Source organism: Oncorhynchus mykiss, chromosome 10, assembly GCF_057628025.1.
Source record: "Oncorhynchus mykiss isolate SJ-2025 chromosome 10, ASM5762802v1, whole genome shotgun sequence".
Classification (NCBI taxonomy): Eukaryota; Metazoa; Chordata; class Actinopteri; order Salmoniformes; family Salmonidae; genus Oncorhynchus; species Oncorhynchus mykiss.
This window is the reverse complement of record NC_143031.1, coordinates 70,675,918-70,701,888: the sequence shown is the minus strand read 5'-3', so window position 1 is coordinate 70,701,888 and position 25,971 is coordinate 70,675,918. Positions and strand designations below refer to the sequence as shown.

At 44.3% G+C, this 25,971-nt stretch overlaps 1 protein-coding gene across 24 annotated transcripts; it reads right to left on the bottom strand.

The window, feature by feature from the left end:
* Positions 1-5,668: 5,668 nt before the first annotated feature.
* Positions 5,669-25,094, bottom strand: LOC110514522 (general vesicular transport factor p115). 24 transcript variants are annotated; one of them, XM_090187744.1, is made up of 28 exons: positions 24,818-25,091; positions 22,222-22,308; positions 20,884-20,948; positions 20,589-20,665; positions 20,225-20,236; positions 19,910-19,969; positions 19,191-19,291; positions 18,625-18,727; positions 18,277-18,332; positions 17,889-18,009; positions 17,446-17,624; positions 16,693-16,833; positions 16,459-16,547; positions 16,214-16,368; positions 15,725-15,930; positions 14,880-14,900; positions 14,343-14,357; positions 12,645-12,755; positions 12,185-12,303; positions 11,691-11,872; positions 11,328-11,449; positions 10,313-10,451; positions 9,915-10,081; positions 9,559-9,633; positions 9,366-9,464; positions 9,061-9,165; positions 7,769-7,984; positions 5,669-7,436 (listed from the first exon to the last, which is right to left on the bottom strand). In XM_090187744.1, exons 1-28 carry the CDS (start codon positions 24,887-24,889, stop codon positions 7,347-7,349), a joined length of 2,985 nt encoding a protein of 994 aa, XP_090043870.1. In that variant the 5' UTR covers positions 24,890-25,091; the 3' UTR covers positions 5,669-7,346. The 24 variants fall into 24 exon arrangements, 17 of the variants coding, with proteins under 17 accessions (XP_090043870.1, XP_090043857.1, XP_090043858.1 ...); XR_016483914.1 differs by lacking the exon at positions 14,343-14,357 and having other exon boundaries at positions 12,405-12,755; positions 24,818-25,090; XM_090187731.1 differs by lacking the exon at positions 14,343-14,357 and having other exon boundaries at positions 24,818-25,090.
* Positions 25,095-25,971: the final 877 nt, after the last annotated feature.

Sequence of the window (25,971 nt, the reverse complement as noted above, 5' to 3'; positions counted from 1 at the left end):
TAGAATTACAGACCTAGTTACTCAAGCGTCTCTTACAAATAAATAATCGTCAATCTCATTTGATGTAACAGTCATTCATACTGTATTGTTTTCATCCGTCATCCTAATCCATGTTATACAAAGAAGTGACGCGCTGGAGAAGCTTTGTCTCCCCCAAGTGGAGGTACACTGTAACGGCATGATGATTTATGAACAGAGGGAGAGAACACTGAAGGGGACAGTTCAAAGAATAGGGTGATAATAGGGAGATGGTTGTTCCCTGCTGTAGACTCTCACAGACTAGACCTAGAACACATGTATGGGTTATCATTATCTTTTTCCATGTGTCTGGGAACATCTCATGTCGGTAGGAGAAGTGCTCATTACTTGTATGTTGTTGTCAGTGGGGCCACAGGGGGTTGGTTGTACACACACTTGCTCAAATATGGAATTTATCATAGAACAACTGTTCATTGTGTGTTACTGTGCATGAACATTTAATTCTCAACAGCCATGCATGTTTTTCCAAGTGGATCACATTATGGGCTGTACAAATCTTGAATGGTAGTGTCACGCTCAGTAACAGCCAATAACTCAACATGGAACACCTACCTCATAGGAACACATTTATAATGACGTCATGTGTGTTGTTGGGTTCATACTGCACAATAAATGTTTTGATTTAAAAGGTCTCTCTGTAGCATCACGGCTGAACTTAGTCTCTCTACTGTCGAGAGAGTAATGTTTCTTGTCATAAAAATATACCCAAGTGCTATGATACGTAGGGCATAAAAAACGATTTACCGACAGCCTAAGGTATGGAATATCCAGTGTAGCGAATGTCATAATTCGCTGATAGAACATTTGAAAATGATACGTGTCCTTTTTCACACTTTCACAAAAACCAGGGGTGTCATTTCTAACTTAATTTACATGTTTGTATTTCTTGAACATGATTTAGTTGGCATTACCTTCCCCTAGTCAACACTATCATTTGAAGGGTTGAACCAGGACTCTTCTGCATGCAGACCATTTGTCAAGGAAACCAAAATAAGAACAATTTTCCTATGACATTGGGAAGAACTTTAAAGGACCTTAAAATCTAGGCCTTTGCTGTTTCAAAGACTGGGGGGGGGGGGGGGGTATGACGTGCACACTACAGTAAGCATATTGCATGACCGTAGTTATTTTATTAATTTCATTAAAACTGATACAGTACAGCTTAAGAGAGGGCAAGAAAGTTCCTCGCAAACATATGAACCTGTATAATATCACCTCTGTCCTTGAACACAGTTTCCATTCTAAAATGTGTTCCACATCAACTTGTTCCCTCCTACATGACTGTTTTATGACTACACAGATCTGACTATACATTTTTCTTGGATATTATGAAAACGCTGTGTAAATGTAGCACACCACTCACTGTGCAGACCTGAATCCTTTATGTCATCTTGTTACCTACTGCTCTCCCGCCATAATTAAAATAATTCTGCAGAAGATACAGTACTACTGTCACAACCTCAGCCTGTGTATATTGTAATATATGTGTGTGTGTCTCTGCTACATTCACCCAGCCCTCAGAGTCAATGGGCTGGAAAGTCAGGGAGTGTGCCTGCTGTCTACCTTGGCAACTGGGCCCAGCACTGTGGAAACATGGCAGGCAAGGTGTTTACAGCACAGGAGGAGCAGAGTAGACAGCACTGCAGCATGTGCTTCACCAGAACCAGGTGTGGATCGTATTACCTGCCTTCCAGGAAGCATTCCCCTCACTTTGTGGGACAATATTTAAAATACTGATAGGCTGGATTAAGTTTTCCCATATGAAATGAACCTAATGATGTGCCAATCAACTGAAATACTAATGGGTTAAGGCCGGATGAGGTCTTCCTATATCAAATTAACCTAATGAGGTGCCAATCAACTGAAATACTAATGGGTTAAGGCCGGATGAGATGTTCCAATCAACTGAAATACTAATGGGTTAAGGACGGATGAGGTCTTCAGTAGGTTAATTTCATATAGGATGTGCCAATCAACTGAATACTAATGAGTTAAGGACGGATGAGGTCTTCCTATATGAAATTAACCTAATGATGTGCCAATCAACTGAATACTAATGGGTTAAGGACGGATGAGGTGATCCTATATGAAATTAACCTAATGATGTGCCAATCAACTGAATACTAATGGGTTAAGGACGGATGAGATGATCCTATATGAAATTAACCTAATGATGTGCCAATCAACTGAATACTAATGGGTTAAGGCCAGATGAGGTGATCCTATATGAAATTAACCTAATTATGTGCCAATCAACTGAAAATATGAGGCATGAAGGGTGTGTTATTCTAAAGAATCTGTGCAGGCCAATACTGTAAACTAAACAATAATATATACAGTGGGGAGAACAAGTATTTGATAACTTGCAAAATCGGCAGTGTTTCCTACTTACAAAGCATGTAGAGGTCGTTAATTTTTATCATAGGTACACTTCAACTGTGAGACGGAATCTAAAACAAAAATCACATTGTATGATTTTTAAGTAATTAATTTGCATTTTATTGCATGACAAGTATTTGATAATCTACCAACCAGTTAGATTTCCGTCTCTCACAGACCTGTTCATTTTTCTTTAAGAAGCCCTCCTGTTCTCCACTCATTACCTGTATCTGTTTGAACTCGTTACCTGTATAACCATCATGACCATCTTGAATCCCACCGTACCTTCTCCGCTGTGCAATCTGGTTTCCGAGCCGGTCACGGGTGTACCTCAGCCACGCTCAAGGTACTAAACGATATCATAACCGCCATCGATAAAAGACAGTACTGTGCAGCCGTCTTCATAGACCTTGCCAAGGCTTTCGACTCTGTCAATCACCGTATTCTTATCGGCAGACTCAGTAGCCTCGGTTTTTCGGATGACTGCCTTGCCTGGTTTACCAATTACTTTGCAGACAGAGTTCAGTGTGTCAAATCGGAGGGCATGCTGTCCGGTCCTCTGGCAGTCTCTATGGGGGTGCCACAGGGTTCAATTCTCGGGCCGACTCTTTTCTCTGTATATATCAATGATGTTTCTCATGCTGCGGGCGATTCCCTGATCCACCTCTACGCAGACGACACCATTCTATATACTTCCGGCCCGTCCTTGGACACTGTGCTATCTAACCTTCAAACGAGCTTCAATGCCATACAGCACTCCTTCCGTGGCCTCCAACTGCTCTTAAACGCTAGTAAAACCAAATGCATGCTTTTCAACCGTTCGCTGCCTGCACCCGCACGCCTGACCAGCATCACCACCCTGGATGGTTCCGACCTTGAATATGTGGACATCTATAAGTACCTAGGTGTCTGGCTAGACTCTAAACTCTCCTTCCAGACCCATATCAAACATCTCCAATCGAAAATCAAATCAAGAGTCGGCTTTCTATTCCGCAACAAAGCCTCCTTCACTCACGCCGCCAAACTTACCCTAGTAAAACTGACTATCCTACCGATCCTCGACTTCGGCGACGTCATCTACAAAATTGCTTCCAACACTCTACTCAGCAAACTGGATGCAGTTTATCACAGTGCCATCCGTTTTGTCACTAAAGCACCTTATACCACCCACCACTGCGACTTGTATGCTCTAGTCGGCTGGCCCTCGCTACATATTCGTCGCCAGACCCACTGGCTCCAGGTCATCTACAAGTCCATGCTAGGTAAAGCTCCGCCTTATCTCAGTTCACTGGTTACGATGGCAACACCCATCCGTAGCACGCGCTCCAGCAGGTGTATCTCACTGATCATCCCTAAAGCCAACACCTCATTTGGCCGCCTTTCGTTCCAGTTCTCTGCTGCCTGTGACTGGAACGAATTGCAAAAATCGCTGAAGTTGGAGACTTTTATCTCCCTCACCAACTTCAAACATCTGCTATCCGAGCAGCTAACCGATCGCTGCAGCTGTACATAGTCTATTGGTAAATAGCCCACCCATTTTCACCTACCTCATCCCCATACTGTTTTTATTTATTTATTTTTATTTTTCTGCTCTTTTGCACACCAATCTCTACCTGTACATAACCATCTGATCATGTATCACTCCAGTGTTAATCTGCATAATTGTAATTATTTGCCTACCTTCTCATGCCTTTTGCACACAATGTATATATAGACTCCCCTTTTTTCTACTGTGTTATTGACTTGTTAATTGTTTACTCCATGTGTAACTCTGTGTTGTCTGTTCACACTGCTATGCCTTATCTTGGCCAGGTCGCAGTTGCAAATGAGAACTTGTTCTCAACTAGCCTACCTGGTTAAATAAAGGTGAAATAAAAAAATAAAAAAAATAAAAAAAAAATAAATAAAAGACACCTGTCCACACATTCAATCAAACAGACTCCAACCTCTCCACAATGGCCAAGATCAGTCAGCTGTGTAAGGACATCAGGGATAAAATTGTAGACCTGCACAAGGCTGGGATGTGCTACAGGACAATAGGCAAGCAGCTTGGTGAGAAGGCAACAACTGTTGGCGCAATTATTAGAAAATGGAAGAAGTTCAATCACCCTCGGTCTGGGGCTCCATGCAAGATCTCACCTCGTGGGGCATCAATGATCATGAGGAAGGTGAGGGATCATCCCAGAACTACACGACAGGACCTGGTCAATGACCTGAAGAGAGCTGGGACCACAGTCTCAAAGAAAACCATTAGTAACACACTACGCCGTCATGGATTAAAATCCTGCAGCGCACGCAAGGTCCCCCTGCTCAAGCCAGCACATGTCCAGGCCCATCTGAAGTTTGCCAATGACCATCTGGATGATCCAGAGGAGGAATGGGAGAAGGTCATGTGGTCTGATGAGACAAAAATAGAGATTTTTGGTCTAAACTCCACTTGCCATGTTTGGAGGAAGAAGAAGGATGAGTACAACCCCAAGAACACCATCCCAACCGTGAAGCATGGAGGTGGAAACATCATTCTTTGGGGATGCTTTTCTGCAAAGGGGACAGGACGACTGCACCGTATTGAGGGGAGGATGGATGGGGCCATGTATTGCGAGATCTTGACCAACAACCTCCTTCCCTCAGTAAGAGCATTGAAGATGGGTCGTGGCTGGGTCTTCCAGCATGACAACGACCCGAAACACACAGCCAGGGCAACTAAGGAGTGGCTCCGTAAGAAGCATCTCAAGGTCCTGGAGTGGCCTAGCCAGTCTCCAGACCTGAACCTAAATAGAAAATCTTTGAAGGGAGCTGGAGGTCCGTATTGCCCAGCGCCAGCCCAGAAACCTGAAGGATCTGGAGAAGGTCTGTATGGAGGAGTGGGCCAAAATCCCTGCTGCAGTATGTGAAAACCTGGTCAAGGACTACAGGAAACGTATGATCTCAGTAATTGCAAACAAACATTTCTGTACCAAATATTAAGTTCTGCTTTTGATGTATCAAATTCTTATGTCATGCAATAAAATGCAAATGAATTACTTAAAAATCATAGTGATTTTCTGGATTTTTGTCTCACAGTTGAAGTGTACCTATGATATATTACAGACCTCTACATGCTTTGTAAGTAGGAAAACCTGCAAAATTGGCAGTGTATCAAATACTTGTTTTCCCCAGTGTGTGTGTGTGTGTATATTTATATATATAAATAAATAAAATGGGAGGGTCTAGTATCTTACCAAACAAGGAAGAAACAAGGAAACAATGGTGCAGTTAATCAAAAAACTGAAACTTTATGCAGAGGCCAGACACAAACAATGGCACTGTTCAAATTAGGGGTCTAGATCTGGATGTCATTGTGACTTGTCCGAAAAGGAACAAAAAAAATGCAACTTAAATTCAATATTGCAAAAGCTAAATATTTTAAATTCTTTCCCTAGTAAATGCGATAGAAACTCCATATTGCAAATATTGAAGTACTGTAGTCTTTCTCTTTAGCCAGCCATCCTAACTGATATGCTCAATAGGAAAACAGAGCACATGAATTTGGATTTCAGGCTATTTTCTCCTAGCTTATAATGTTACTAAAGCGCTTCACACCAAAACTGTGAAATTCATTAGAGCTATGAAGTGAAATACATTTTTACATCTCATTCTTCAAACACACAAAAAGTTTGAAAGCGGAACCCAGATGGATGGTCAATATTTCTTATATCAACAATTATGGTCAAATGTCTCTATTCAGAATCAGTATGTATTCACACAAAGAATTCACTTTGGCATAAGGCTAATGTAATATGTATAGAATCAATAGGCAAAAATATGAGGAAACTTAAGTCTTTAAAATAACAGGCAGAAACCAGCCCTGTGGGTTTATAGAGCTACTTTAGTAGTTTAGTTGGTTTAAATGGTGGTTTAAAAAGTTCAGCTACTTCTTAAGTTAACACCACTATTGAAATTACATAAAATACTGTTGAAGTGAAATGAAAAATTCCTCGTTTTCATCTATAAAACAGATTTAGTCAAAGTGTATAGTAAGTATTCACAAGTATTCCTACAAGCTGTACAGATTTATATTTTATTTATTTCAATGTGGCTCATAAATTGATAAGTTACAACAATCACACAGAGAAGCTGGACGTCAGGTCACTTGCCAAAAGTTGCAAAAATATCTCTTCTCAATCTTTTTCTATCATCAGCGAACGTTGCAGCATATTGCAGAGCAGTACTGTAGCTGAGGGGTCAAGCTCATATTGGAAACAGTTATGATAGAACACTGACTGAACTGGTGCCAAGAGGGAGAGTGTATACACAGATACATTTGGGGGGGGGGGGGTCATCGAGTACGCTGAGCCTCAAGGACCCTTACAGGTCTTCAACTGGTGGTCTACAGTGCAGTTACCATGGTACCGAAAGAGGCGGTCAAAGAGGGCATCCGTTCGTCCGACTGCGTGGTGTCCGTACATTCGTCCGTCTTCGCCACCCGTTATTTTCTCTAATTCTGCTCGTTCCTCTGAGTGGAGACACTGTGTGGTAGAGTCGAGACTAAGCCTGGTTATTGAATCAATAACTGCATAGGCCTAACATGGCGCTACTGTAGCAGAAACAAAAAGGCCTGAAATGCATGAAGAAGTGTCTCTCTGCTGTTTATGTGGTAGAAGATGGCAGAGATGAACACACTGCAAATTTCTTTGGGGAGGGGGGGGGGGGGATCTTTGTCACCATCTTGTAATAAAATGAACTAAACATTAAAATGGATGACGCGATCGAGGGATGAAGGGAGGGGTGGAGTAAAGAAGAAGGTAGCATGGTGGGTTGGAGTGATAGAGAGCAATCCATCTCGGTCCATTCTTCCATTTTTCTAATAGTGTATTAGAACAACATGGCTAATGCAGCAATGTCTTTGTTGCCTCGAGTCTGCCACATTTCCATCCCTCTAGAACTCTCTAGTCATTGTTATCTTCATCCTCATCATCATCGTCGTCATCTTCACCGAATTGGTCCCGGGCGTCTAGCTCATCTTCGTCTTCATCAATCTGTGAGGAGAGGGTCACATTCTAACTTGGGCACATGGAGTACAGGGACAGTAGGGCTAGCTGGTTAGGACGACAAGTTATGTCCTCATTCAACTACTACACAGGTAGAATGACTCATCACAGCTCTCCAGGAAACCTGCCCTACATGTAACAATGAAATATTAAATATTAGCGTCATCTAAATCCTCAGCATCCAACTAACCTAACATGACCATCTACCTCCACTAAAACAATAATAATAACAAACCTTTGAACCTCTGAGGTGGAGGATCTTCCTCCGTAGTTTAAGAACACGGTCTAGATCTACAATAGGAACAGATAGTTTCTCTTACCGTCTCTCCCAGGTCTCTGAGACGTTGCTTGAGGTTGAGGATCTTCTGGTCCTGGTCGGCCAGCAGCATGAGGAGGTCGTCCTGTTCCTTCTTGGACTCCTGCACCTCCTGCTGCAGCTTGGTCTTCTCCGTCTGCTCGATGGCCACCGTGCTCTGGGCCGACGCCAACTGCTGCTCCAGCCCCGCATGGCCCTCCCTCAGGCCCCGACACTCCTCCTGGAGGGGGAGAAGAGAGCGAGGTGAGAGAGAGGTAGGACAGCTAACAAGGAAGGGCATGGCTTCAGCATGGCTGTCTGACCAAAAACATTAATAATTCAACTGCATCAGATGTTTTTTTTCTTCACTAGCATTAGAGAGAGGAAGGGCATGCCACATACACGAAGGTCATACTTAAGATGTTGAATAATTGAGCGGTTTCACAACGTCTCAGCCCACATTTGGCTGGTAACAGTCAGGAGGCAGTTACTAATGGGCTTGATATCACAGGCAGCCCAATTCTGATCTTTGTCGCACTAATTGATCTTTTGACCAATCAGATCAGCTCTGAAGAAGATCTGATGTGATTGGTCAAAAGACCAATTAGTGGAAAAAAGATCAGAATGAGTGTAAAGCAGCCCTGGAGTCAGGCTAACATGAGACGTTTATTCAGCGAGGTGAAACTTGCAGAATGTTAAAGATAGAAATGCAATGTAAGTATAGAGCTGACATGTGATTATTACTATTATTTGACCATGCTGGTCATTTATGACCATTTGAACATCTTGGCCATGTTCTGTTATAATCTCCACCCGGCACAGCCAGAAGAGGACTGGCCACCCCTCATAGCCTGGTTCCTCTCTAGGTTTCTTCCTAGGTTTTGGCCTTTCTAGGGAGTTTTTCCTAGCCACCGTGCTTCTACACCTACATTGCTTGCTATTGGGGTTTTTAGGCTGGGTTTCTGTACAGCACTTTGAGATATCAGTTGATGTACGAAGGGCTATATAAATACATTTGATTTGACATGACCCTCTAGTCTACAAAACAGACAATCAGGTTGTTCTATACCCCTCAAACTCAACTCTGGACCTTGAAGCCAGTTCCACTGCATTTGTTTCATTGTTCCCCTCTAATCAGGGGCTGATTTAGACCTGGGACACCAATTAATTATCAGGTAGAACAGAAAACCAGCAGGTTCAGGATCTTGTAGGGTAAGAGTCTAGTACCCCTGTTCAATACATTTGTATCTGAACGCTGCTCACTTCTGAACAGACAGCAGCTACCTACAGAGATGTGAGGTTGTGACAGTGCAGTACCTTAAGTCTCTCTGCCTCTGTGGTCTGAGCAGCCAGCCTGCTCTCCAGTTCAGATACTGTAACTGTGTCTGCCGAGCTCTCACTGCTGGAGGCCGGGGCCGAGGACTGAGAGAGGGGAAAGAGAGAGAGAGATAGAGACTATTTACCTCTCTGTACTAAGTGCAGTGGTCACAACATATACATTAATGCATGGGAAATATGCATGGAAAAATACAACAGTTGGGGTAAAGTGTGAAAGGCCATGTTTGTATGTAACAGCCTTAAGACGTCTCAAGACACGGTGATGGCTGGTTCTGAGTACTCACCACTGCCTCAGCTCTCCTGATGAGCTCCAGTCTCTCTGTCTGCAGCTGGCTGATCTCTGCACACTGAGCCTGGACACGACTCCTCAACGACTCCACCTCCTGGTGGGAACAACCAGCAGTAACTCCATCATCAGTATAATATCTCTATACTCATGTCTGTTCTACACATGTTCTGTCTGTGGTTGGGTCTTACCCCGAGAAGCTCTGTGTTGTCAGACCCTCCCGCTCCACCTTCTGCTGTCTGTGCTGCTGCTGCCGCCCCGCACCTCTACAAGACATCACAACCATTACAACTATTAGAACAGGAAGTGGTCAACGGCTGAGACGTCCCATCTGAAATGATGAAGCAGCACTCGGGTATCATCAACCACCATTCAGATCTACTAACACACAAAATATAATTTATCAGTCTGTCATTCTTCAGGTCCAGCTTGTCCGATTCCAGTAACATCCATGACACATGACATTTACACAGAACTCTTATCAACACAGGGAGGGATAAACTAAATACATTTTTCTGATATGTGATTCACCCCCCCAAACACACACCAGTGTGTTGATGAGTGAGTCCTTGTCGCTGAGCTGTGTGTGTTGTAGTGTGTGTTGTCTGCGGAGCTCCTCCACCTCCTCTCTGAGCTGGCTCAGCTCCTCTGAGTGGAGCCCGTTAACGTGAGCTCCCTCTCCCTGGCTGGAGGACAGACCCTGGCTGTCTTTACCTGGACACAACACAGTCAGTCATTATCACATCTACAATCCTATTTATAAATCAACAAGTGCAGTCGCCATTATAGACCATTATAGACTGTGTCAATTCCATATGAACAATTCCATGTGTCTAACCCCCCCAAATCATTACCAATTTAGCCAAGCACGATGTTGCTCTCTTGTTTCCCAATGGATCGAGGCACACTTTTTTTGCTGTGTAATACCAGGGTATCCTACAGTACCTAGTTTCAGCTTGAGGATGTTGTACTGGTCTTTGTGTTGCTGGATCTGGGACTGCTGCTGTGTGATCTGATTCTGCATCTGTTCACTGTTCAGAGACAGGGTGGAAACCTGCTCCCTCAGCTCCTGGATCTGGGTGTCCTGGTTGAGAGATGACAGACACTTCTTTAATGACTATAGAGACATTGGCCAAAACACACAAGTAGACCTTTTAGGGTAACGGGATCGGTCGGTTGAATATTGTATGAAATGGGTTGTGTGGTTGTGGCCCGGCGAGTGTACCTTACTGAAATAGTTTTCCATTAAAAATGGACAAAAATAGCTTTTTAGCAAAAAAAAAAAAGAAAAGATTTCTCAAGCAAGAATTTAGCGAGGACTGTCTGGGAGTAGTCCGAATGTGGTTTGGAAAACTGAAAACTAGCTGTTATTGGCAGAGAGGTTTGGAACTCTGTTATTGGTCTATTAAACAATATAAGTTACCGCCTGGTGATGTCACCAGGCAAGACAAAACTACCGCCCATGCAAAGCTGCTGATTAGAAGGTCCTGTTCAGAGTGTATTTTTCAACCGGAAACTATCAGGAAATAACACTGATCAAATGTTCACACACTTTTACAGTGTTAGTTTCATCAGATGTCGTAAAATATGATATAAAACACAGGGGAAAAAATGCCTTTTGAATGCAAGCAGCCTTTTAACTGAGTGTAGAGGGTGTATATAAACTTGTGATGCTTGAAAGCATGGAGAGTTGGTTTCTGATGTGTGTGTGTGTGTGTAGAAAGTCAGTATGAGGGTTTGCGGACAGGCTAGAATGAAAGGCGGCCGGTGTGTGGGACAGAAAATATATGTAGGGTTCAAAAAGTACTTAAAACCATGACAAGGAATAACCCAAGGAGGGTTTATAGTAGGATTCATTTAATCCATGCTCAAAAGAATACAAAAAGTGAAAGCGCTAATGAAGATGTAAAAAACAGGGCACACGTTTCAGCCTAATGCTTAATAGTGTGAGGCCAGTTACCTGATCTCTGATGAGATCTTTGTACTGGATGACGATGCTGTCGTGTTGCTCCAGAGTCTTCTTCACCTCCTCCTCCTTCTTCTCCTCCTCGCTGGTCTTGTGGACCGCTTTCGTTATCACGCCTGTGGACGGACACACACACACAATTAACAGGGGTAAAACCAGCCAAGAGAAGAGCAAAGAAGACACCAACACAAACAGAGTTTTGATTTGTGGTTCTGGTTGTACTTGGCTTAGAGTCAAATCAAAGTTTATTGGTTGGGTACACAGATTTGAAGATGTTATCGCAGGTGCATCGAAATGCTTGAGGTTGTGGTTGTATTTTGGTTAGGTTATGGTATAATGGAGGTTACTTATGCCAACCTTCCAGTTCTTTGACCAGCTTGGTGAACTCGTGGTCAAACAGCATCTGTTCAGGGGAGGGGAAGACGGGCTGGGGCTTCTGTGCAGCGCGGGAGTACAGCTCGTGTTTAGTGACGAAGCCCAGCTTCTCCACAAAGTTCTCCTTCCCAATGCGCTTCTCGATCAGCTGCTTCAGCTTCTCTCTGGGGGAGGACAAGACAGGCAGGGTTAGCATTAAGGGAAGGAAAAGGGGGAAACCTAGTCAGTTGCAATACTGAACGCATTCAACAGGTGTTAATATTTGGGTAGAAGATGTCATACTTTATGTAGTTTTAACTGCAGTTATGAGAGGTATGAGAGTGAGAGGATGCATTAGTATGAGGGTTAGTACGTTCTACTTGGTGTAGTTATTATGAGGGTTGTAGTTAGATATAACTATACCGAGTAGTACAAGGGTCGCAGTTAGATGTCCTACTTGGTGTAGTTATTATGAGGGTTGTAGTTAGATGTCCTACTTGGTGTAGTTCTCCAGAGAGTTGTCGTTGTAGTAGATGCAGATACCCAGTAGGAGGGCACAAAGGCCCTGCACCAGCCTCTCATCCTCCCCCAGGTTCTCGGAGATCTGACCTGTCAGCTACAGGGCATCAGGGGTCAAGGGTCACAGCAAAATTGGGGATTTAATGGCAACAAGGCCTTTCAAGACAATTTTCAATTACACAATGCACTGGTGCATACATTGGCATCCACTGTGTAGCGTTGATCTCTCTTATTCTCTTAGCAACACAAGACATAGGGCCTCAGGAACTTCCATGCAATAATGTATGCAATATCCAACACTATCCTGTATGTGGGGAACGAACACAGAGAGGAGTTGGTTATAGGACAGACTGCACTAACAGGCTAACAGCCATCTGAGTAAAAGGAAGTGCAATAGAACAGTGATGTGGAGCTAGTTGGTTTGTTGAAGGAGGATACGAAGGGGACGTTCTCCTGGTTGTGCAGGAAGTGTGTGACAGCGATGGGACAGTTACTGATCCAGGTACACAGCAGCATGAGGAGACCGACCCGCGTCTGAACTTTACTGCCCTGTGGATGAGACGCGCGCACACACACACACACACATACAAAGTCTTAAGAAACACACTCACAAATATAGCGCCGTCACATCAGCATAGGGGTGAGTAAAAGGTATTGAACATTGTGTACAGAGCCTGATGATGGCCTGGGATCCAGGACTTCAACCCCTCAGCAAAACAAGACTGATGTAAGGTTTAGTCTAGTGCTGGACCACATCCTGGTCTCTGTGTCAGAACAGAACTCCTCCTATACATGGAGAGTAAGTTCATTTAGCTGGGTTCAATTCAAACGCCTGTCCCCCCACATTATAACAAGGGATGTCTTATTTTTCCTGTTTAAGACAACGTGTCATTGCATCTCCTTCTGTCCAATTAAATCAGTCTCCTGAATATCTCCGGACGACACGTTTGATTTAAACCAACCAAATAAACAGCATTTTAAGGGTGAACAAAATGAATTGATATTTCTAAACTCTTCCCAACTGGAACATTTAAGGTTGAATAGGAACTTTATAATATAACTTGATGTCATGAAGACTGACATTAGGACAATTGTGTGCTGGTAGCTACAATAAAAATGCTATTTTGTTGGCACATGGTGAACTTTTGAATTGCATTTTTCCCTTTTGAGTTCTGTTGGGAAAAACAACATTGTATCTAGCAGTTACACAGGAAATACCATGGTATAAATGTTTCAAGAGTACCACGTTAGTGACTTCAATGCAGACCGTTAGTAATTAATAAAGTTATTCAGATACAACAAAAGGAACTACATCTAAATATGAACATTATTTATAAACCAGGGTTAGCTTAGGTCAAACATGCAGTGAATTTTATAGGATGACCAGAGTTAGTTCAGATCCTGTTAAAAACAACATTTTCAGGAGCCTTAAGTGTTCAACAATATGCTGTTACTGTAGCAACGGCCTTGGTTACCATCACTACCTGCACCACAAAAGGATGATGAAACTCCTCTGCAGCTTAGCTAAGCAGGTGATACAACAGGACTGATGAAAATGTTACTGCATGGAAGGAATATAATAGCATATTGGCACATTCGTCATCCTCTACACAATCCACAAGAGCCCAAATCTAACTATTTAGGCATTCACATACAAAAATAACTAAGATATCAAGCTGAGGCGCGGCTGCTAAATGTAGCTGACAACACATGCAAAGCTAAAGCCTCTGTGTAGTGAGTCTTTAGGAGTGGCGACCACAAAGAGAAACGGATGATAATAAAGTGGCTTTACAGTCCCCATGCATGGTCATGGGAATAAGAAGAAAGGCTGCTGGCGTAATGATATGCAGTGAGTGATGGGCACTATTGAGTTACCACACGTAAACTGCATAGTTCAGGCATGTTTGTGTGCCAAAAGGCACCATATTCCCTATACAGTGCACTACTTTTGACCAGAGCCCTGGGCTGTGTACTATAAAAGGAAAAGCGTGCCATTTGGGAGGCAATGCAGACCTCTCCTGTTGTGAGGGCGATGAAGGGTGTGAGAAAGGAAAGAGGGTTCATTCCAAATGGAGGTCAGTAAGTGACAATAAATAGTAAAGATGACATGGAAAATCAAACCATAAGGAAAATCACCTTTTCAGATTTCGCCTCCAATGGGGACGTAATGCAAAAAACACCAAATGTTTGAGAAAGGGGGGGGCGGGAGGAGAAAAAAAAGGGGGAACACAAACGATCACAATAGTTAATTGGAGAATCTTTGGCCCCGGGTGAAACGGTACGTTTTATAACGGATAGTGCTGCCACCTAGAGTACAGGAGGAGAAATAGCAGTGGTGAAAATAATAATGCCAGTAACCCCTCTCACACGAGATCAATAGCGGAACAGACAGAGTACCAGTGGTTGCTGCATCCTTCCAGGACAGTCAAGTCCCCATAGAACGGACACAGCAAGGGGGTCAAGGGTCAAAGCATGGGATTATGGGAGTTGGGGGGGGTCAGTACCAGTATAGAACTCGACAAACACGGGTGAGATAGGCAGAGGGCTTTAGGCACAAAAACAAAACAGGGAAGCCAAAACGTAACCCCCAACGTAAGGAGCATATAGGAGGATCCTGCTGATGCCAAAGCAAAACCATGACAGACAGGTGCTGCCCACACCCCAGATACTCACCCTCCGGTTGATCTTATCCCCCTGCAAAACCACAACAACCTTACGTGACACTTGGCAACTTCAAACACAAGCAACAGGTTGACTGTCTGAGAACCACTCCCCACTACTCCCCACTACTGTGGTCAAATGACAGCCTATTCAAAGGTAGTGTACTGTAAAGGGAATAGGGTGCCATTTGGGAGCCATAACATGACAAAGGTGACCTGAAAACCTGGAGTGACAAATGATCAACTATTTGAATCTAAGGCAATACTTTCAATACCAGACAGAGACACCTTTCAATACCAGACAGAGACACCTTTCAATACCAGACAGAGACACCTTTCAATACCAGACAGAGACACCTTTCAATACCAGACAGAGACACCTTTCAATACCAGACAGAGACACCTTTCAAACCAGACAGAGACACCTTTCAATACCAGACAGAGACACCTTTCAATACCATACAGAGACACCTTTCAATACCAGACAGAGACACCTTTCAATACCATACAGAGACACCTTTCAACCAGACAGAGACACCTTTCAATACCATACAGAGACACCTTTCAATACCAGACAGAGACACCTTTCAATACCAGACAGAGACACCTTTCAATACCAGACAGAGACACCTTTCAATACCAGACAGAGACACCTTTCAAACCAGACAGAGACACCTTTCAAACCACCCTCTCTGTTGCTTATGTTTCACTAATAGGACTTTCAAAATGGCACTTTTAGTTTTCAAACTAATATTTCAGCTACAACTCTCCCGCTATGATGCTAACCCTTTGGTCCAGTCTGACCGCTCCCCCCGCGTAGCATGTTAGCCTGTCTATCTGTGTGTCTGTGTGGTGTACCTGTGAGAGGATGTTGGTGCACTGCTGCAGCAGGGAAACGGGGGGCTTGCCCAGGCTGGTGGCCAGCTGCACCCGGAGGAGCTGCTCTTTCTGGGTCAGGTTGTCCTGCAGGGCGTGGGCCAGGGCCACTGCAGCACACCAGTTAGACAGGGAGTCAGCCGAGAACAGGCCCCCACACAGCAGCTGGCCCGCCGAGATGGAGTTGGCTGAGGAGGGAGAGAGCCGGAGGGAGAGAGCCGGAGGGTGAGAGCCGGAGGGTGAGAGCCGGAGGGTGAGAGCCGGAGGAGGGGGAATAAAGCAATAGATATATGTAGATCATTTATGCCTCAGTTCCATTATATTTTTCCACTAGAGAATAATAAGCAAATAACCTACAGTATATTAGTCAGAAGTAACATTTTATTACATGCAATCTACAGTTGTACAGTGTGGTCATAACCTTGTAATAACAACACATTCAGTATGGAGGTTCAGTGTAACTGAACTGACCGTCAATGGTGGAGGGCAGGAGGGTGGCTACGATCTCCCCCTGGCCCTTCTGGTTCTTGTAGAGAAAACACTGGAAGCAGTAGAGAACGGCACAGCGCAGCACGAACGGCTGCCTCTCGTTGACCATGGACATCAGCAGCACCACTATGGCAGGTCTGGAATCAGGGGATAAGGGTTTTTAGAGATTACCTTCACTCGGTGGCTGTGCTACAACTGATTACAGTCCTCTGTCTGGGGGAACTCACCTTGGGGGGTTGGAAGGAGCGTTGACAGATGCAAAGTAGTCCTGGTTGATCTGTGAGCCGCGGATCACCTCCGATACAGTGTTGATGGTCTGAGAGGAGAAAGAAAGAGTGACATCGTGGTACAAACACAAAGCACGCATCAGTATGAACAACAGTAACCACTGATCTAACACAATAAGTAGAAAGAAAGAAAAGAAAGGCTTTTTGGTCCACTCCAACAGTCTTCTACGTTACCTCAGTGAGTATGTCAGCAGGCACGCCAGTGGCCATGAGGATGGTGCAGAGCTGCTGCAGCAGGCCACACTGGTACATTGACTTCTGACAACTACTGGTGGCTCCAGGAGAGTTGACCGGGGAGACCATGACTCGCACCAACTGGACCAGAGAAGAGATGGAGAGATGAGACGCAGTGCTACGGTGAACATACTCTACACCACAACCAATCCTAGCCATGCGTGGCACAGTGAACTGCACAGACCCTAATAGTTGAGCATAACGGACCATCACACTGCTCTGTCAACTGCTCAGGGCTCAAAACTCCCATTCTCCCTGAATTACATGTAACACCAGGACTGTGGTGTGTCCTACCTGCAGCATGAGGTGGAGGTTGGTGACCTTCTGGGCGGACCAGCCAGAGTTGTCGTCTCCCACCTCGAACCAGGGCTCAAAACTCCCATTCTCCCTGAATTACATGTAACACCAGGACTGTGGTGTGTCCTACCTGCAGCATGAGGTGGAGGTTGGTGACCTTCTGGGCGGACCAGCCAGAGTTGTCGTCTCCCACCTCGAACCAGGGCTCAAAACTCCCATTCTCCCTGAATTACATGTAACACCAGGACTGTGGTGTGTCCTACCTGCAGCATGAGGTGGAGGTTGGTGACCTTCTGGGCGGACCAGCCAGAGTTGTCGTCTCCCACCTCGAACCAGGGCTCAAAACTCCCATTCTCCCTGAATTACATGTAACACCAGGACTGTGGTGTGTCCTACCTGCAGCATGAGGTGGAGGTTGGTGACCTTCTGGGCGGACCAGCCAGAGTTGTCGTCTCCCACCTCGAACCAGGGCTTCATCCTCTGGATGTAGGAGCCCTCCTTGAAGAAGTTCTGGTTGGAGCTGTTGTTCTTCAGCAGGTTGACGAGCAGCAGGAGACAGTCCTCCACTACGATACCTGGACAGAGACAAGATGGAGGGTGGACTTCTGTCAAGAAATGTGTGAAGATGTTTTATTTTATCGCTTAAAATTGTGTTTATTAAGAAATGGATTCATTGCCAATTTTCTAGAGTGCAAGTATGGAGAGTGGATGTTGGCCAGTGTGAGTGAACTGAAATGTCATTTTAAAATCAAATCAAATGTAATTTATTTGGAAATGGATTCATTGATTGCCAATTAGCTTGAGTGTATATATGGCACTACTCCTCCATTCGACTTTACCTCCATCACTGCTGCCCTCCTCTGTTATGATATCTAGGAGACGCTCGAAAGCGTTCTCAAACGCCACGATCTTCTGGATGGCCGCATTGCCTTTGGTCAGCTGCTGCAGCAACAGGAGACCCTGAGGGAATACGATCAAAGTAGCTCATATATCCAGAAAAACAGAAACAACAAGCCAAGGTATAAGACCAGCTAGTATGATTTTGGGACGGTTTCCCAGAAACAAGACGCGCTTTTTTAGTCGAAGACTTCATCCGTGTCTGGGAAACCGGCCCAAAGTCTTGTATCAGCAGAAAGATAAGATAGCAGATTGTAGCTTGTTCCTGTGGCTTTACGGTATTACTACTAAAGACCATCTGAAGCAGCAGTCAATAGGAGTAGTACTCACATCATTACGGATGACTTCTCTGGAGTCAGCTAATAGGTCCATCAGTCTAGAAACACCTGCAGGGGAGAGAGACGGACCATTAACAAAATACAACTCAGAGACCAGCCAGGCAAATCAGTCAGAAAATAACTCTAAATTAGCATACTTGACCATTAGTAGTCATATGCTCTAGGGAAGAAAATAGACAAGACTAACACTTCTTGTCATACTACTTCACCAGTGAGAGAGAAAAAAATGTTGAGAGGATAAATCAAACCACAACAGCTGATTTTGGGTCAGTTGTTGGTGTGGGCTGATGTCAGACAATTTAGCAGCAGCTGATTCCAGGTCATTTGTTAAAGGACTCACCCATAGGGCTGACCAGGATGACGCCCTGGACCTGGTTACACTGGTTCTTCAACAGAGCGGTGAGCAGCTTCACTCCTGGCCACCGCACGTGGAAGTCAAACTCCTGAAACAGGCAGGAAGTCAGTGTCACAGGCAGGGAATCAGTGTCACAGGCAGGGAATCAGTGTCACAGGCACGGAATCAGTGTCACAGGCAGGGAATCAGTGTCACAGGCAGGGAATCAGTGTCACATGCAGGGAATCAGTGTCACATGCAGGGAATCAGGGTCACAGGCAGGGAATCAGGGTCACAGGCAGGGAATCAGGGTCACAGGCAGGGAATCAGTGTCACAGGCAGGGAATCAGTGTCACAGGCATGGTGGGAAATAAACCACACCCTTGTAATCCTGTATATAAACAGTACAGATTTGAGGCTTATGCTTATATTCTTAAATCTGAAACCAGCTGGTCTGAAAACCACCATGCACAATGGGTCTCCAGGTCTGGTTAACACTGAGACCATGGGTTAGAGACTACTAGCTTTCATAAAAGACACAATGTAGATGTTTGGGTCTCTGGTCTGTTTACCTCTAACAGAGTCAGTAGTAGTGTCACGTTCTCAGAGTCACCGAGGAACTTGTCAGTGAACAGGACTCCCAGGTCTTCCTCCTGCTTCTGGGCGTTCTCATCTGAAAAGGTCAAAGGTCACAAGGTTTAAAGACCTCTGGGTGTGCCATGTTAGGCAGGTAGTTGCCCCGAGACATGGCTACTATTAGCGAGAGGGGAGGTGTTAGGGCACGGTGAATTGGTTCACATCCAGTCTAAAAGCACACAAAAGTACTGGAGCATCGTATTATAGACAACACACTCAATTATCTAGGGTTCTAGGCTAAATATAATATTTCACATCAACAACAACCAGATGAGACGTTCTGCAATACTAGAATAACCTCACCACAGTGAACATGGTTTCAAATGTACAACTGTGAGGAAGAGGATGCTTTGGGAATCTAACATTCCTCTTTTGGAATCAAAACTTCTTCGTCCCAACATCCCGTGCAGAGTGATTTGCGTTTGACTAGATATGCTAATTGCGAGGAAAACAAGAAGAGCAATGGGAAGAGAAACACTGCAGGACAGGAGAGAGGCTGAGGTAGGAGTGGTATTAGTGACATGTTATTACCACCCAGTCATTACTATATTAAACCATACTTCCCAGTCCAACACATTTTAGTGAGGTTAGTTCAGTTGACTAGTAAGAGTCACCACACCATGGGGGCTAGTTAGTCTACAGAGCTAGTACTGACCAGACACAGGCACGTTCTTATGCTTCCCTGAGACTGGGATAGGGGGTGCGGCCGCCATGTCTGTAAGAAGGGGGGAGTGCAAGAGATTGAAGCCCCATCCAAGTCAGATGATTCGACTCGTACACAATACATAAATATATCCCTAGTGTTTGTTAATGGGTTCTGCCAAAGCACTGCATTTCAGACTAACAACCTACTGTGCACCACAGGAGAGCTAGAAATCAAAACAACCCGCGGAGAAGAACGATGCATATCATTTACAAGAAGCGTCACTAGTGGTTAGGGGGGGACGTCATGCACAAACAAGAGTTTTACCTTCAGATTCGTCTGTAGAGTTATAACATGAAAGAGAAGAGAGAGATGACAATCTTTACATACATAGCAATTAACATCGAGAGAGAGAGAAATGGGGCGAGTGTGGAAGAGGGCGACAGGGTCCATTTTGATTTGAAGTCCAATTAATTGGCAGTAATTGAACTCAATTACACATGCTATTGTTACTAGGACAGGGCTTGCTTGTTGACATTCAAAAGCATTTTTCCCAAAAAGGAAGATTGTTTTTAACTGCATGTTCAAAAACAGAGGCTCCGCTCTATAACAAAATACTAAATTATTGACAGTTCTGGGGCCTGTTCACAACCCTCTGTGGAAGAGGACTAGGTTTTTAACACCTAAACACCTTGTTCCTCCTCTTCATCGTTGCAGATGATATTATAGAGTGTGTCCAAAGCGTAGCCAAGGATTTCAGAGTCCGACCTGCAGAAAATGGGAGGGGTAGGATATCAACACAACAAGCACTGCTTTCGTCCCCTAAGTCCCTGAAATATTAAGTACTCTTAGCAACGACCGAGCACCATGCAAAATGCTGGCCTTAAATCACCCCACCACACTATTACAATGTGCTAGAGAGCAGCAGAAGGCAAGGGATAAGTATAAAGCTCTTAATCATAAAACCACACACACACAAAACATACCTGTCAGTTTGCAGTATGTGAACCAGGTGGTCCATAGCCTGAGTGCCAACTTCCAAGCGATATTTCTACAAATCAAAACCAACAGTCAAGTCAGGAGAACATTAAGTGATTGTTTCCCCCTGGGCAGCCCTTGGATCAGAGAGGATGTGACTTTTTGCTTTAACTCGAAGCTGTGCCTGTTTTGCCCCCGTGCTCCCCCTAACTGTTGATATGCCGCCCGTGTCTGCATGAACAATACACGTTTTGGTTCCACACATGACCTTAGGCATAAGTATAATACATTCTGAAAGCAGAGTTAAATAACAGAACAGTGGTTTGCTTTGTGACATCTCTGATCTGATAAGACAAACCTGTGTGATTAGTTACCCCTCAACGTTGAGTAGAACCTACTGGGGCCAAACAGAGCTAATGCAATTCAACAACTCTCAGCTCTAGCTGGTCTGTTTCTCTGGCTAGCGTTGTTTTTCCCTGGTCTGTGTGTGACCCCATACCCCTAAACCCCTTATTCATGCCTGATAAACTCATTACTCATGGTTGACGAGGCAGCTAGTGGCCAGTCAGTCAGTTATGGCCGAGAGGTCTCTAGACCTTTAATACAGTAGAGAGTAGGGACTGAGGGAATGAGTCAGGTTTTCAGCAAGGCTGCATGTCAATAATTGCCTTCTTTTCCTCAACATTGCTTTTTATTTTTTTTAAGAGAACTGGACCAGTGAACACAAGGAGCCAACCAATAGGTACCCTCCTTATTCATTGGTTGCACATTTCGTCACAATACTGTTTGGAACGTTAATTTTACATTTGATGAAATAGTCATTAGCCCCCGTTCAGAAAGACTACCATCTGTCAGGCATCAATATGCTGCGGCATCTGTAGAATGTTGATAACAATGGCAACGATGCGACCAAGTGACAGAGGTGCAACCCATGAATTCCTATATTACCTTCCCCAGTCTTTCTTTCCTGATCAGTGTATGGAGGAAAGGTGGCAAAATAATGAGGTGATTTAAGAGGATTGAGACAGGGCCCATCCCAGACTATTTAGATAGAGCCTGAGGATGAGTACACAGAGTGGGGGTGATAAGGGGATGTGTCCCTGCTCACAAGATAACGAACATCAAAAGAGAACTCTAGCGATGTTCACTTAAAACAATGCACAGGAGAAAAGCTCATATTTAGATAAGGCCTAGGCTCATCATAAACGGTCTCTGCAGCCTCAATGCTTTAACACGTATTTATCAATAATGAGTAACAATTATCAGTGTAACAATGGTACAATCATGACACAACAATAGTGCATCAGTGTAACTATAGAGATTAACCTAATGCAATTGTCTCCTACCTTTGAGAGCGATTTAAGGGCTCGGACAGCGTCCCTGCGGTCCTCCAGGAGTGTGGAGGAGGCCACACGGTCACACAGCTTATGGATCTGTGGTTCAATCAAAATAATTCATGGTTAATACAACATGTTAAGGGAAAGGATCTACAGCTGCACCATGGAGAGCATCCTGACTGGTTGCATCACCACTTGGTATGGCAACTGCTCAGCCTCCGACCGCAAGGCACTACAGAGGGTAGTGCGAACGGCCCAGTACATCACTGGGGCCAAGCTTCCTGCCCTCCAGGACCTCTATACCAGGCAGTGTCAGAGGAAGGCCCTAAAAATGGTTAAAGACTCCAGACACCCTAGTCAGACTGTTCTCTCTGCTACCGCACGGCAAGCGGTACCGGAGCACCAAGTCTAGGTCCAAGAGGCTTCTAAACAGCTTCTACCCCCAAGCCATAAGACTGCTGAACATCTAGTCAAATGGCTACCCAGACTATTTGCATTGCCCCCCCCACTCTTTACGCCACTGCTACTCTCTGTTGTCATCTATGCATAGTCACTTTAATAACTCTACCTACATGTACATACTACCTCAACTAACCGGTGCTCCTGCACATTGACTCTGTATCGGTATCCCTCTGTATATAGTCTCGCTATTGTTATTTTACTGCTGCTCTTTAATTACTTGTTACTTTAATCTCTTATTCTAATCCTGATTTTATGAGCCCCTAACCAACAACTGCATTGTTGGTTAGGGGCTCATAAGTAAGCATTTCACTGTAAGGTCTACTACACCTGTTGTATTCAGCGCATGTGACTGATACAAATTGATGGGGATACCTAGTCAGTTGCACAAGTGAATCCATTCATTTAACCCAACTACTCTGAATAAGAGAGGTGCGGGGGGCTGGCATAGTCGACATCCACATCATCGGCAGCAGAGTAGCAGTTGTTGGGAGTTAACTGCCAGGTTAGAACTGCAGATTTTTCCACCTTGCTGGCAAAAAAACAGCGACCTTTTGCTTACTGGCCCAACGCTCTTAACTACTAGGCTACTACCTACCTACCTACCATCCCCTGTAACCACGTACTGATACATAGACTTACATCCACTGCAGATTCAGCCAAAGTTCAGCCAAATCAAATGTTATTTGTCACATGCTTCGTAAACAACAGGTGTAGACTAACAGTGAAGTGCTTACCTACAGGCCCTTCCCAACAATGTAGAGAGAAAGAAAATAGAAAAGCAATAACAAGTAATAATAAATTCACAATGAGTAGCGATAACTTGGCTCTACACACGGGGTACCAGTATCTAGTCGATGTGCAGGGGTACGAGGTAATTAAGGTAGATATGTACATATACCTAGGAATAGAGACTAGGTAATAGGATAGCAATGTGTGTGAGGAGTCAAGAAGAGTTAGTGCAAAAAGGGTCAATGCAGATAGTCCGGGAAGCTATTGGGTTAACTATTTAGAAGTCTTATGGCTTGAGGGTAGAAGCTGGTCAGTGTCCTGTTGGTTCCAGACTTGGTGCATCGGCACCGCTTGCCGTGCGGTAGAACAGTCTATGACTTAGGTGGCTGGAGTGGAGTCGGACAATTTTTAGGGCCTTCCTGTGACACCGCCTGGTATAGAGGTCCTGGATGGCAGGGAGCTCGGCCCCAGTGATTTACTGGGCTGTACGCACTACCCTCTGTAGCGCCTTGCGGTCAGATGCCAAGCAGTTGCCATACCAGGCGGTGAGGCAGCCAGTCAAGATGCTCTCAATGGTGCAACTTTGAGCATGAGGGCCCATGCCAAATCTTATCAGCTTCCTGAGGGCGAAGAGGCATTGTTGTTCCATCATGACTGTTGGTGTGTTTGGACCATGATAGATCCTTACTGATGTGGACTCCGACGAACTTGAAGCTCTCGACCCACTCCACCTCAGCCCTGTTGATGTGAACTGGGCGTGTGTTCTTTTGATAGCAGCCTGAGATATGTCACACACATTCTCTTGTTTGGTGAAGGGACTTAAATATATCAAGGTCAAGCAGCCCCTCCCATTCTGTCATCACAAAAGGAATGCCAGCAGAGATCCATTCACAAACAATGGATTCACGTGGAATTTGGCTGTGTTTTTGGTTTGTGAACTGCAATCCAAGTAGCCATATAGTCTCACCCAGATGACAGTAAACAGTTGGATGTATGCAAAGTATGTAAACTATCACATACGAAGACATCTGCTCATTTAGTGGCAGCAGGTCATGTCAATCTTTTTCTTCCCAAAAAACGCTGATAGCTCAAGAATATGAGCAGGCTACACACGTTCAATTGTTGTCCTGTGCCAATTGGGCTAACCAGCTTAGCTAGCAAACTCTGCAGAAATGTTTGCGTCAATCACTGTATTGATTGACACATTATGTCTGTGCTCGTGAGGCTGGTTGTATAGTGCACTGTTACAAGGCCTACACCGGTCTTTCAGCCTGGAAAACGTGAAAGTGAACTAATTTGCCTGTCTAGCAACTATTAACTACACACACTTATCCTAAGATTCGGTCCACCAGGTTGTGTGTGTGACATTAGCTAACTTGTTAGCCTAACATGCTAGACGAGTTTCGTTTCTCACCGTCTCTGCTCCAGTCGGCTGTGGCCCCGCGGGTTGTCCACCCATCACTCCCCTGAAAAAATTCATTGTCATCGACGTCCTCTTGGAAATTTGTTCGCAATTCCAACGGTCTAAAATAAACTTTGAAAGGGTATGGGCCTTGTGTAATAATGTAAACGAGTCTAAATGTTGATTTTTACACTGTACACAACCTCCTGGACCGACCCCGGAACTTGAGTGACATTTAGCCAATGCGCAAGCGCCGAGACGTGGCGCTACGTGGCTGATCAGAGGACAACTGCCTAATTTTTTAAAGGGAAATGAGATTCTACCACACCGCCACTTGTTTGTAAAATGTGTGTATTCTATACACGATTATTTTCAAAACATTCACATTAATTAAAAGAGAGATACGTAAAGAAACAAATAAGGTATCAAACATGCCCTTCTTTCCATGCAAAATAATTCACAAATCAAGAAAATAGAAGATTCATGCATCTGTATTTTTTTCTTCTCCATGTTCATTTTTGAACACAATAGTCTGCTTATATAACGAGTGTAGCCTGCTTATATTATCTGCTTATATAATTTCCATTTAACCTAGATGCTGTCCACAATAGGCACCCGCTGAACACTGGGACCTGTTTGGTATGCAACCCATGTTGCATCTGATGGCCTTTCTCTCAGACACTCTCTCTTTCTCTCTCACACACATCAGAGAGAGAGAGGGAGATAGAGTTGACCTTTAAATTTTGATACATTTCCCCAAACCAGATCCTACTTATCATTTGAGCTTACTTATCACAATCTCTTTTGCACAATATAATGATGGAACTGTCCAAAATCACATACACACACACACATGTCAGAGAGAGAGAGTGAGATAGAGCTTACCTTTTTATTTAGACAAATTGCCCCAGACCAGACACTACTTATCATTTGAGCTTACTTATCACAATCTCTTTTGCACAATATAATGATGGAACTGTCTGGTAGCTATGAGTTTGAGTCAGGTGTTATTGTACTCTGAGGGTAATTATAACATGTTAATACACATCTGTTCCAGCCAGACACCTGGATAAAAAATCTAAATGTGCAGAAATATCAAAGTAATTATAGAGGGTGCTGAGACAGACAGATCCACTCCTTGTCTTAAAAGGCCTCTGTACAGATCT